At 39.3% G+C, this 14,613-nt stretch overlaps 1 protein-coding gene across 2 annotated transcripts in view; it reads right to left on the reverse strand.

Moving 5' to 3' along the window:
* Positions 1-2,079: 2,079 nt before the first annotated feature.
* NNT (nicotinamide nucleotide transhydrogenase) overlaps positions 2,080-14,613 on the reverse strand; it is a 43,948-nt gene continuing 31,414 nt past the window's right edge. For both annotated transcript variants that reach the window (XM_039566605.1, XM_039566606.1), the window contains exons 20-22: positions 5,060-5,178; positions 4,163-4,278; positions 2,080-3,026 (exon numbers count right to left, since the gene is read on the reverse strand). In XM_039566605.1, the coding sequence (XP_039422539.1) occupies positions 2,877-3,026; positions 4,163-4,278; positions 5,060-5,178 (385 nt within the window). In that variant the 3' untranslated portion in view covers positions 2,080-2,876. The remainder of the gene's footprint in view (positions 3,027-4,162; positions 4,279-5,059; positions 5,179-14,613) is intronic.

Raw genomic sequence — 14,613 nt, forward strand, 5'->3', positions numbered from 1 at the left:
CAGTTGTCTAACCCTCTTCATTTACTAGAAAAACTAAGTGAAGTTCCTACAGTCAGATGACAGTCATACCTAAAAGGAAAAAATGTAAAGAACCAACTAAAAAAAAAAAAAAATAATATTTTGCCATGATTTCCATTCACTACAGCCTTCAATCTCAACATCCTTTGGTGGCACTTTGAGTCTCTTAACTTGCAAAAGTAATCTTGGACTAGTTAACTACTCAGGAAACACAACAGGAGAGAACAAAGACAGTGATCAACAGAGAAAAATAACTGACTTTTTATTAGCACTTCAGCAATTAGCTAGTGTTCCATGGTAAAGCACATGTTAAAGAGAACCCTGCTACTATTGATCCAAAGTAACAGTATGGGGTTTTTTCCGAGTACAAATGAAAAAGTGTTCCCCCTCCCTTGTTTGCTGTTTTTTAAAGAAAAGCTAGATCTTTTATTAGCTACCTATGAGCAGAGACATGATGCATACTGCAGCCAGTTTGACAAGACAAAAATTAATGCATTAGGATGTTAGATGCCTTCAAATCCCCCATTTTTTTGCTTAGCTGGGAGGGAGAGAGATGGAGAATTATTTCTTTGTCTTCTCTCTTTTCCCATTTCCCTCCTATTTTTTGCAGACCTGAAGGAAAGGTTGAACACAATGAAATCAAGAGGCCATACATGCTACATTCAAATATGGTTGTCACAATGTTCTAAATTAAAATTCAGTTACAAGCCTTTTCCTGCAGAATATAACATATTAATGCATGATAATTTTTTTGTTAAATCATAGAAAAGAGATCTGCAAAAATGATAGATCTGCTGTATATCATTACATTTTTTAATGTACTACCTATTCAAAATCTGTGCTTTAAGTGATCTTCACATAAAAACAGAGGTAGCCAAGAAGAAGTACTTTATTTTATATGAGGTCTCTATGCATGGTGTAATAAAAAAAATAGTTTGTTCTATTGACCAAGATGGATTAATTTCAAGACTTACTTCATAATAGTTTGTCTTCTCTAGATATGAATGGCTTCTAACACAAGGACAGTTATCTCTGTTTGGCCTTTGTCACCATGGACAGTTGTTACATCATTATGGAAATATATGTGGACGTTATGGAAATATGACAAATTCATGTTATTAGGCAAATATTTGAATTTCACTCAAGTATACTTAATATAATAAAAACAAAACAGCAATCTATGTCATAATTTAACTTTGCTGGACTTATGGAAATTAAATAGTGCTTTTAATTAAATTAGTAAGAAGTCAAATAATCACTGGATTTTATGTTTAGTATGTTTCTGTGCTGTCCAAACAATAGCTTATTTATTTAGAGAAAGTCTAATGAACTCCAGCATCTTAAACGTAGAAGCACAGAATGGTTTGGGTTGTAAGGGACTTTAAAGATCATCCAGTTCCAATTGGAACCCCATGGGCAGGGAACCGTTCACTAGACAAGGTTACTCAGAGCCCCATACAGCCTGATCATGAGCATTTCCAGGGATGGAGCATCCACAGCTTCTCTGGGCAACCTGTCGCAGTGCCTCAGCACCCTCACAGTAAAGAATTTCTTAACATCTAATATAAACCTGCCCTCCTTCACTTTGAAGCCATTTTCCCTTGTCCTTTCACGACATGCCCACGTGAAAAGTCCCTCTCCAGCTCTCTTGTGGGCCCCTTTTAGGTACTGGAAGGTGCTATAAGATGTCAGCAACGCCTTCTCTTCTCCCAGCTGAGCAATCCCAGCTCTCTCAGCCTGTGTTCACAGGAGAGGTGCTCAGGCCCTGTGGTCAGCTTAGCAGCCTTCTCTGGACTTGTTCCAACAGGTCAACATCTTTTTTGTGTTGGGGGCCCTAGAGCTGAAGACAACAATCCAGGTGGGATCTCACAAGAGCAGAATAGAGAAGGAGTTCAAAAGTGTTTTTTTCAGCATCACAAGAATATTAGTTAAGAAAGCATCACTAAGTTTTAAAGTAGTAAGTACAATTAAAAGTCTAGGTGAACAAACTGAAAGACTGTGGTCCAAATTCTGTGAACAGATCAGGTTTCTGCCTGTGCAGAACTGGACCATGTTTTTTTCTCAGACACTTAAAAAGGTACAGACTGAAAAAGATGGAGAATTTAGCAGCTGCTTAAAATAGTTAAGCAATGCAAATAAATGTACATTTCCTTGTCAGACATGAAGATTACTTGGCAAGTGCCTGATATTCTGTGTTTCATTTAACGTAAGTGTGCACCATAAAAAAGTGGAACCGTATTTTAAAGAAAAGTAACTTTCCTAAAATGTTCCTGATTCACAGCATCCATACAATCCCCAAAAGAAAAAGAACATTATGCTTAGATCTCAAATCATGTAAGCATCTATTTTAGACAATGTCCTGAGTTTGAAGGGACATGCAAGGATTTGCTTCTGCTTGCATCTGTTTGAAATTTAAGTTTTGATGAAATCAACAGTTGCATTGTCCATACCAGCCAAAAACCAGCTTTGATGATAAGACTGAATACAGTTTTGGCACAGTATATTTTAGTGAATTTCCATGACAGAAGTACAGACAGTAAGGAGGAGGAAGTCAGTAACTACTTAAAGATGGCTATGAGTTATTAATTTCCTCTTGCAACAGTACAATGTTGGCCTTATAAAGAACATTTTCATTCTTTTATGCATTGTCTCATTGGAGATTTAGTTTGAAGGGCTAATCTGCCCATCTTTTTATAATAGTCTATATCCCCTGACTGAACTACATCTCCTAGGAGTCAATGCAGTCTTCTCCAAAAGCCAGCTGCCTTATGACAGTGAGAGGTCCCTCCACCTCTCATTTTCTGTGACCTCTGTGACAAAACTGTAGTCAAAAATATGAGCAGAATATAAATCAATATTTAGCTTTGGTATGATTCCCTGACTTTGGCCTGCAGGGCATCGCAAGTCTTCTTAGCATCTCCCAACAGCATGGCAGTATTGGGCTTGTAGAAGATGGGATTGTCCACCGCTGCATAACCAACTCCCAAAGATCTCTTCATTACAATGACCTGCACACAAAGAGTTCATGTTTGAAACAGCAAAACACCCAGCTACTATCCTTCCTCAAACAAAGATAACACAAAACCAACCTCCAAAAATGAAGGAAGAGGAAGAGACATCTCTGACCAAAACAGAGTGCTCACTGCTATGAAACTATTTCAAACTTTAATATAGCAGATAAATTGATATTGATATTTCAGAAATATTTTGTTGTTAAATACAGTGTTACATTTCAGATGAAGAGATTGTGGACATTACACATGCATTTACTTTATTCCATGTAATAAAGTCAAAGCAAGATGTGCACTGATAACCATAACATCGAAGGGTTTTGAGACTAACTTTGAAGTGCCCGTGGGACTTCAAAACAACTTTCAGCCAGTTTTAGCTATTAAATGTCAAATTAGTTAACTGTGGCACCTTCAGCAGAGAAACTGAGAAGCTTTACCTTAATTATGTTCATGTTTATTTCTCAAATTGCAATATATAGCTACACACACTACTGATAAACAGATGTGCCCATGACTGAGTACTTGAATGGATAACCCACAGAACAACTGAAGCCACCACTGCATTCAGAACAAGGTATCAAAGATTTCACATCAAGGAAACACAAGTACATGTACTTTAGATCAGTGCAAAACTGTTAAGGTAACTAAACTGTTGGTTCAACCTGGACAGTCTAAGCTCTCTATTCGACTCAGCCATGCATTGTTTGGGGGTTTTGAGGGGTGTTTGTTGTTCTTTAATTATTATTTTTATTTTATTTACTCATATTATTAATTCTTGTATTTCCACCTCAGTATTAAAGTCATCAGCTATAAACTCAACAGAACAGGTATTTGTACAGAAATGTTTCAGGGCTGCAGATGTAAGCATTTATTCTAATCACATCCTAGTAGAAGCACTCTATTTGATCTTTTCTATTGCAGTCATAATCAGTCTCACTAAAGCCATTGATGATGATTATAGAATCAAAACCAGTGCATCACACTTGCAAAGCACTGACTGTTTTGTTGGACAACTTGGAGAAAAGCTTCTTGTGGAAACCAGAATAATGGAAGAATCTTGTTAGCTTATCCTATAAACCATGTTTTTAAAATCTTGCTAAAGGTAGGTGATAACTCAGCTCTGTTAATCTCACCTGTTTTGACTTCCAGACCTCAAGAACCGGCATTCCAGCTATGATAGAGTTTGGATCTTCCTGAGCTGCTGAATTAACTGTATCATTTGCACCAATTACAAGGACCAAGTCAGTTTCTGCAGCAAGACAAAGAAAATGACACTGATGAAAAATTATCTGAAATCTGACCACTGAGGCTGATGCACATTTTTGTGTAAAATCTGATATTTCTAGGCAGAAGAACCCCTAATGGTTAAGTACTCTACAAACATTTATGGAGACAGTATGCACACAAGTATTTTACAAACTTCTTGGGCAAATTATATGTGAGAATTCAAATGTGCTGCCAGCTACCTCCAACAAGCTGCAATCATCCACAACCCAATTCCAAGGGACTCATCAGACCACCCTGACAGACAAAATTTAAATCCTTTTGATTTTTAAATATGGTTGAATACACACATACTATCATCACTTTCAAATTTTTTTGTGCCTCACTTTTCTTTTGAATATTCTTCTGAAAAACCTTTTACTGGCAACCTTCTGCCTTTTAAATAAAGATGTAAGAAAGCAAGAAGTTGCCAGTACAGTGCTATACAGGTTTGCAAGACATGACAGGGTCAAGTTATCCACAATACCTGACCTAAAGAAGTTACAATAGTTTTCCTCTGTGGGGACAGGGCAGTAACAGAGATAATAAAGATACAGCATTTGCCATTTACTTCACAGCTACAAGCAATTAAAAAAAAAAAGCTCCTCCCCACTTCCCTCCCACCTAAAAAGACTTCTAGTCCTCTATAAAAAAAAACTGAATGGCTTGACTTCTTGACTTTCTATTGTTAAAAATCCCTGTGCAGTGCAAAAACAAAATCAAATATATCATCCAATCTACTGGAAACTTATGGCTCACATGCTAACCTGGGAAGTCTTCATTGATTTCATCCATTTCCAGTACAATATCATAGGGAACGCCAGCCTCTGCTAGCAGTACATTCAGCTGACCAGGCATACGACCAGCCACAGGGTGAATACCAAACCTAAAAGGGAAAAAATCCCATTAATAAATTTGGACCACTTTGTTTAATACATTAAAATTGTCACCTGTGACTTACAAGGCTGAGAAGTTCTTAAGTATAAGCACAAATGGCAATTAATAAAATGGAACTGTTAAACTTTAACAGTTCAGCTTCCAAGCAGTACCATATTTCAAGTCTCGTGACAGATTCTTTTGGGCTTTTACAAATGAACCTTTTAACTGTAAAACTACCATTCATATTTATATGTTTTTCAGGTCCCTTACATCACTGAAAACACCACAGACTAAATAAATTCACCATGAAAAAGGCAAGAGACCATGCCACCTTTCTGAAGCAAAACCCCTTGGCAAATGACTTTATTGATTCAGGTATCTCTAGAGTATGTACAAGAAACACTTGTATGAAGAAACACTTCAATCCAACAGAAAAGTTAACAGGGACTCTACTTCAAGCACAAGACAATGCCTTGCCGAATTAGGTTAACATGCCACTTTCTTCTTATGATTGACCTTAGGAAGAAATGAAAAGAGGACAAAAAAAGGAGGGGGAGTGAAAAGGTTGAGACCTAAGAAACTGTAACAGTTTAAGCATAAACATTTTAAAAAATGTTTTCAGAACAGCTCAAAAACAACTTAGAGAAAATACACTGCTCATGAGTTACTAAAACTTCAGACAGACCAACAGCGTGGCACCTGGGGTGCTCAGCATGCATGCAGTTCTCTTAAGAGTAAAAACCTGAAAAAGCCAGAATGGAGATGTAAACTGGTTTAGCAGCAACCACCAAGGACATATTTGGTTAGAAGCAGATCTGTTTCATGTTGGTACTCTTCTGATCATCTACTGGCCCTTACAAGCAAGGCATATCCATGTCTACTGTCCTGTGTACTTTCTGTCTTTCCATTTCTGGAGCTATCACCAGATAGAATGCTGACTCACTCATGCCAGAAGTGCCTCAGATGAACATTGTATGGGGCTGAAGATAAATGTTTAATTCAGAAGCCTATGTATACTTTGGAAGAGAAGAAAAATAGCCAAGAAAAAAAGAGGATTTTTGAATTCTTGGATTTTGGAACAGAAGTTTCTGAACAGAAATCCAAGTAAGTCAGGAATTAAATGAAAGTTATTCAGACTTCTTCAGAAATGAGAGAAAGACTAATAAACCAACTTGCCATGACACATACTTCTATTTTCAACTCCACCGCGATGGGAATGGATAACACATCACTGATGGACCACAAGTCACACTCCAATCAACATAGATCACTTGGTAATTGAAGACTGTACAAATACATCCTTAAATGGGCAACTGAGCACTCCATCATCAAGGCAACATTAATACAATACAAAACTGAGACAATTGGAACTCCAGCAACAAAATTAAGGACATATGATTAATCCACATAATACTAGATATACTACAACTTTAAGCTCTAGGTTGAACAGTAGGATAAAAGCTAGTTTTAAAAGGAATGCTTTTAAAGAAGAAAGGGAATAGATTGTATTCAGCTAGTAAACATTTGGGACCCTGCTGCAAAGGATAATACCTAGAATCAGAAGGAGAGCAAATATACAGCATAAATTACTAACAGCTTATGTTTCACACCACTCACTCAGTAGCACAAGCCATGTGTAGTACTGCAGCTAGACCTTAAGTATACCAAATTCAATCACTAAAAGTACAGTAGGAGAGCTCTTATTCTGAAGTACCCTTGAGAAAACTCATCACTGCTCTGGCAGTGAAAACAGATTTTCCAACAAAATTCTCTTTTGTGTCTAATAAAATTATTTGAGTGCCTTTGTGACCAAAGCTGCTTTGGCAGTACACAAAACAAAATACTCGTGAGGTTTCTATTAAGTACTATATACACATACAATCTTATTTCAAGGGCTGGAAAGCCAAAATTTAAGCTGCCAAGAGAATGAATTTCACCTTTGACTTCACCATTCCTGGCAAGAGGCAAGGAAAGAAGAAAAGAAAGGAACAAATTATCTTCATGCAGGAAGAGTTATGGCATGAACCATCAGTAGTTAGAGACTTCTGACAGACTCTGCTTGAAACCACATACTGCATATTCACAAAGTTTGAGAAAGCTGCTCATACAAAAGCTTTTTTGGACAAATACTGAAGTGACTCCCAAAAGTCTGCTTGTACGAGACTGTTAACCAAATATGACAGTAGCTTGCCAGTACTACTTGAAATTGGATGTGCAAGAATGTCAAAAAGAATAATTAAAAAACATGGCTTCTCTAAGGCTCTAATTAATGTCACAAGGTAACATTTACACACTTCTGGAGTGAAATCAGCCTGTCCAATAGAAAGCAGAATTCAGGTAAACATGGAAAATAGATACCTAAAATCCTTAATGGCTCATAACTTGTCTAATAAAAGCATCAGTTTTGCTTCCAACTCACAACAGCAGCAGTTCTTCAAAGCTATGTGCATTTCAGCAGGAACATTTTGTTACATATGCTCTCTCAGATGTTCATAACATGAATCTCATTCATATGCAAAAATTTAACACAGAAATTATTTTAAAGGGAAACATGTTTTACAGTAAAAATGCTTTCAAGGAAAAATTGCCAAGTTTCTTTGATATTCTTTTGCCATCAGTTATGCAGGAACTCCCTTCGGTTGGTTGGTTTGTTTATAAATCAAGAAGAAATCTTAAACCTCAACACATAGCAACAATCAGGTTGTGTATGACTTGAAACATTATTCTGGTATTTCACTGAAATACAGAATTCAACAGAAATTTTTTCTTTTGACCCTGACAACCTAAGGTGGGCCTTGCTTACCACCACCAATTGTCAAATACTGAAGTGTTGCTGTGACCCACCCCACTGCGGGGCTGGGGCAGCGTGATGCCAATCAATCCCAGCCCATTCCCTGGATCGAGTTCCCAAAGAGGCAGACTCAGAGGGTGGGTCGATGGGCGGCTCAGAAGCCTAAGCCGCACCCCCCCAGGCGGTGCCCGGGTACAAGCTGCCTCCCCCAGTTCGGGAAAATTCCCGGTTACTCAGTCGTTCATTGGTTCTTTGTTATAACCCCCGCCTCTCAGTTTCCCCCAGTGGTTCTTGTAACATTGTATCTTGCCCCTGGCTTGTAACTCATTGGTTGTTTCCCCCTTTCGCCGCGGTTTTCAAATTGCCTGTAAAACTGAGGATGAGCCTCAGGGGGGCTTCCCATCGCATTCCATCCCTTCCGAGCTTGTTCGGGTTGCGAAACTTCTCACAATAAACCTGTTAGGAGTCAGACCAGAACAGCCTCTCTCTTCCTTTGTCTCCGAGCTAATGTGAGCCGATACCATCGGCTCCTGCCGTGTTCCCTCTGCAAAGAAGCCAGCTAGCTAGCTCAGCCAGCAGCTCTTTTCCTGATGCTGAAGTCTCTTCAGCAACGCACAGAAGTAACGCAGCTGGACTCTCTCTGACCTGGGGCACGCCAGAGCTCATGCCTCGAGCACAAGAACTACGTTAGGTTGGCGCATCAAGCGTGAAGCGCACATCACCTCACTACTCACACTTCATAGATAAACAGCATCAAGCAAGGATATTCAACTTTCTTAACCAGCCTCTACTAGATACCTTTTCGTTTTATAAAGACAACACAGCACACGAGTTTACGTTTCAAACTTTTTCGAGTAATACAAAAAGTGCAGCATTTTATTTTAAATGTAGGCTAAATATCTAAAACTCCTGACATACACATATCTAGCACTTTCAGCACAGAAAACACTTCATCTGGAGTTGAGTGGGATAGAAAAGACTGAAGGTGGCGGAATTAGTATGAAGTTAGTAATATCAAAAAGACAACTATAGCACAAAAAATGACTAAAAAATCTCAGAATGGAAATTATTTCTCATACAGCTCATAAAGTCAGTATCTATCTTTATGACAGCTGGCTGGATAACATTCTTGTAATCAATACTGAAAGAACTGGCTCAAAAGAGCAGCACCTAACCCAGTGCAGAAGTGTTTCAGGATCACTTAATCCATGTAAAGATAGGGTTCCTGTCATTGTAACAAAGCTGGGCAGAGCAAAGTAACATCTGGCTGGTGCCTAATTTAGCTTACTCAACACTTTAAATGCTGTATTTGCCCAAGGGTTTTGCCTCACTTGAAGTTCCTCACATCTCATTCACTTTATTTAGACACCTCTTTGCAGCTCTGTTTTCAGTGCAAACAACAATCCATTATTCTAGGTAACAGGAAGTGAAAAAAACCACCAACAAACTAGATGAATGAAGAAGAGCATCACTCAGATATTCCACAGCTTGAATTCTGCCATGTAACAGTTGCAGTGCAGCATGACTTCAGAGTATCACAGTATAATGTTCATCACACATATGGATGACTCTGTAGGTTACAAGCATCAACACACGGAGCTAGCCCAGATAGTTTAGACCTGGTGTCGTGCCTAAAGCAACATATGCCCCCAAAACCAGTCCCATGGACCAAGCTCGGTGGCTCTCCAGCAGTCAAGTCAGTTAAATTTAAATTGAGTTAGATAGCTAAATTACATACAGTTAAATGAGGGCTGATACTGGTTCCCTATTTCCAACCACTATAGTTTATGACAGCAGGGGCAAGATCCAGATGAATCTTAGCTCAGTCCAATAGCCTTCCCAAGAACCCAAATACAAGCAAAAAACAAAAGCCCGCTTCCACAAAGCATCATATGCTGACCTAGTAAGGTCATCCAGAGGCAAGCTGACCCATATGGAACCAATAGCACACCTGCAATACTCCCCCAGGAGCATGCAGCCATAGCTGCATCCTCGCAGAAGCCATCAGGCTCTGCATGGTTTGCTAGTTCTAACTACCTCAATAAACCACTGGAGCTAAACAGACCTGTTGGGCTCCAGCTGTCCTTCATCTGCAGCATTAGTAAGTCAGAACCCACACGCTGAAGTCAATTACAACAAACCAAGAACTGACACATCGGTACACACTTTGTATTCTTGTGCTGTGTATAACTCAGTTTCCCAGAAACCTGCACCAGCACACATTGTTCCTTTGCCGCTGCTCACCAGTGACAGTAACTCCCCTCTTGCATGCATGAGCTACTTATGTGTTAAGGCTGCTTGGGACAGCATCTTAACAGCTCATCCTTTAAAATTCTTCTAGATTTTCATGTAGAGCTACAACAGATGATGGCTTTAAATTGATACCATAAACAATTGTAGGTAATCAGTCTTATTTATTAATTTGCAGATAAATGTGTAACTGATACCCAAGCACACATTCTATTACATTCAAGAAATTAAACAGTGGAGGAAAAAACCAGAATCCTAAACACATTTGCTAGAGCTCAGATGAATCCTTGCAGAATCAATGAAAAAAAAAAAAAATCAAAAACCATAGGTACAACACTAAATCAATACTACCACATTTTCAAAAATACAGAAAACTTGTTTTCATGTGTTAAAAAGTAATTACATTCTCCAGCATCAAAACACAGAAATCCAAGTCCTTCAAGATATCTACCTATAAAAAGTAGGTTAAAAAAACCCCAAACCAAAACACTAACTTACTAGCAACTATTTTGAAAGGCCGTTAAAACAGCAATGTGCATGTCTCTCAACTATGAATTTGTCATAGGTTAGCAAGCATAGTCCCGGAAGGGACGTCCTTGCTAAGGGGTGCTTACAGTTTCCTCTGGGAACTGATAGAACCTATCAGCTGGCCAGTTTGAATATGGACAATTCTCTAAGCCACTTAAAGTTGTGACCACCTCTGTGATCCACATTTAAGAATAGGCAAACTCCCCCTCCAAGCTCTCTCTCGTTTCCGGCGCTGGGACAGGTGGCTGCAGGGCCCGAGCAGGGCCCAGCGGGCCCGGCCCAGGCCCTGCTCGGGCCAGGCCGGGCCGGGCCACGGCCATCCTGGAGCCGATGGACCTGTTCCAGCCATGGAACCCCCCCCCCCCACTGCCTTGCCGTGGGCAGCCGGAGCGGCTCGGCTCTCCCCCCTCTCCACTGCGATAAGAAAAATTCAACATTCCAGCTGCAAAGCTGCAAGGCCGAGGTGAGATTAACCCTTTTATTGCTGTGAAGAGCTGAAAACCTGAGGGAAGAGAGAGAGGAGATGCTTAAAGCTGAAATTCTGTTGTGAAGCTATGATATATCAGAGTATCCTGTTGTAATTTCATGAAGATATGGGGGGTGGAGTGTTCAACTCGTGAGCAGAAGCACCTGCGTTGAGATAGGCAGATGCTGACGCAGCTGTAATTTCATGAGAAGTTTGGACAGGGAGAGATGAACCAGATGAGGACTTTTGCTCCAAACGAGAAAGGAGAAAACCTCAGTCCCTAGAGATGAACCAGATGAGGACTTTTGCTCCAAATGGGAAAGGAGAAAACCTCAGTTCCTAGAGATGCTCCCAGAGATAGTCCTAACGATGAAGATGATGAAGACCCTTTGCTCCCAGGGAAGGAGAAGGGCCTCTGTTTTTGTTTCTGAACGGCTCAACCTTAAAATTGTACCCCAAAAAACTTCAAGAGTGGATCCTCGAAAGCAGTTGCAGGAAAAGCTGCAAGTCGGGGGAAAGGACTCACACGCAGGCAGAGAGACTCCTCTTCCTAAATGGACTGAACAATATTTGGAATTGGGCGGCTGTCTCTTTGTGATAATGTTTTCATAGCATGAGCAAGAAGAGACTTCTCTTTCTAAATGGACTGAACAAGGTTATTATGGAAGTGGTAAATGGACTGAACATCTTAAGGGTTGTCTTTTCACATTGTCAGTGGGAGAAGGGAGGAAGGTGGGGGGAGGAGGAGAGTTCTGAAGGTGGTATAATTTTTTTTTCTTCTTTTAGGTCTGTTAATAAACTTCTTTATATTCTTTCAAGTTTGGTGCCTGTTTTGCATTTCTCCTAATTCTTATCTCACAGCAGATAAACAGTAATGAGTATTTTGGACCAAACCACTACAGAATTACCAGAAAATCAACTTATTAACTATGAAATTATTTAGAAAGTCTACGCAAAGCACAATTTTAAGAGTCCTTCCATACAAAAATGCTTTTTTCTTATCAAGAACATCTTACGATGCAGGAAAACAAAACACATTGAAAGAGAATATCTCAGGAAAGTCATACTGTGGTAAAAACTAGGACACTTGATGTGGATATGGAGAGCATCAACAACCCTTGCACATATGAGCACATACAGTTTTAGACTGTAATTATGCTTCTATATACAAAATTACTACAGAATATAATTTTATTATATAGAAAAAAATCAGAATTTCACAACCGGGGTTCTACAAACGACATAACATGTGGCTAATGAACTTTGGTAAGGCAAGAACTTTCAACAATTTACTTAGTTCTAACTTTGCAGAAATACAACACCAGCTGTAGAACAGCCATTTCCTCTCCAAGGCCAATAGATTCTCGGGGCTATGGGATTTAGCCTATAAAAAGTTTTGTTGTTTACCCATCCATGACAAGGGAAAGCTATACTCAAGGCTCAGTAATATCCAGCTTTCTTTGTGACTTTACTAATGCATTAAAGATGTGATCTGCTGCAAGACCATCTCAAGTGAGCGATGATGTTAGCTATGCAACTGAGTAACTAAAACAGTCTAAAGTTTCCAAAAACTCTCCTGTACTTCTAAATTTAAATCCTAGTCAAAGGTTACGCATCATGTTATATTATCTGCGGTCTTCACTGAGAATGTTATGGCTATAGGCAAAGCAAATTAAAACAACAGCTTCTCTGGATCAGTGGTGAGCCATGAAGCAAAAAAACAGACCATATGACAGTCGCAATTTTTCTTGGCACACGATGGGCACTACAGACTGATGCAATCCCGTGTCCATGCTGGCAGCCCGCCACAGCGTGTGTGTGAGAGTGTCACTACATCTGGATGGCGAGTGTATTAGGGTCCCAAGGCACTCCAGGCCTACTGAAACCAGAGGACAACAGCTGCACTCAATGAACACCATGGGAGCTCAGCAAAGTGATGAAAGGCCTGAATTACCACAAACTGTAAATACAGATTTATTTCATTAAAATACTAGGTAACCACTGCAGTGATTCTTTCCTGAATTTGACTCATTTCAAGTACAAGCCATTTATTTCAAGGACTCATTCACTTTTCTCCCTTTCAAAACCAACATAAAAGGAAAAAACAGTATTTTTTTTTATTTCACCAAGGTTGGTCAAGAAAAAGCTAACCCCCCAAGGAAGCACTGAAAGGAAAGCCAGAAGTATACAAGACTGTCATTGCATTAGCCATGAAAGAGGTTTTTTTGTTGCACAACTAAGGCGTCTTCAAATGTTTTAATGCAATCTGGACACACACAGAGCTGTTGCTAAACATGGAGAAACAAGGTGTAAAGACTGCTCCAGGAAGCAAACACACCACCACACACCCTCATTTCTCATGTATGCATGAAGAAATACATTCATAAAGCAATTTTATATGCAAAATCCTGGTTAAACAGTAACAAATAATTGCTGCTAAGCCCTAGAACTCTGTGTTGTGTTATCCAACACAATGCTGTAACACACTGCAAAAGCTTACAAGCAACTTTTTAATAAGGTTGGAAAAGTAGTGGAAGAAGAAAAACAAAACCAAAAAAACGCTAATTACTAGAGAACTCATGCCAAAGGGAAGTCACCATCTAATTGAAATAAACACATGGAAATCAGAGAATGAGTCTGGCTAGCCAGCATCTGCCAAAATACCTTGTTTGAAATGAAAATTGAGCCTCGATTGATTTTAAAATATTAAGTTATCATAATTAGAAAACAAGCAAAATTTCAAACAATCAGCAAGAAAGACATAATGTTTTCTTTCCAGTACTTTCAGAATCTATAAGGTCTACAGAAAAACTGAAAGAGGAAAGGACGTGAGGCCAATACTGACAACCTAAAAATTATCTCTGCTTTTTGGAGCAGCACTCCAGCAGAATAAGTTCTTGAGAGTGGAGACATGCACTCCCATAATCCTTTTAAGCAATGCTTAAAGAACTCTAATAGCAGTCTTGCTTGCCATAGTAAACTCTTATGGTAACCCCATAAGTCTAAGTTGCTAAATGATTTGGAGTATCTGCCACAAGAGGAGAGGTTGAAAACTGGGATTCTTCAGCCTGCAGAAGAGAAGGATTAAGGGAATCTTATCGCTCTGTATAAATACAGATGGAGGGCAATAAAAAAGACAGAGCGAGATTCTTCTCAGGGGTATCCAGGGAACAGGCAAGAGGCAACAGTTGCAAATTGAAATATGGGAAAAATCAGTTGTACCCTAAGGATGACTGAACATCATACGAAACTGCCCAAAGAGGCTGTCATTCTCCATCTGTGGAGACAAGATATTAAAAATCCAATTGGAAAAGATTTTAGGCAACTTCTCCAGTTGATTCTGATCTGAGCAAGGGGGCTGCATGAACTAGACAATCCAGAAATCTCTTTAACTTTGCTATTCTGTG

This window comes from Corvus cornix, chromosome Z (assembly GCF_000738735.6).
Source record: "Corvus cornix cornix isolate S_Up_H32 chromosome Z, ASM73873v5, whole genome shotgun sequence".
Lineage (NCBI taxonomy): Eukaryota > Metazoa > Chordata > Aves > Passeriformes > Corvidae > Corvus > Corvus cornix.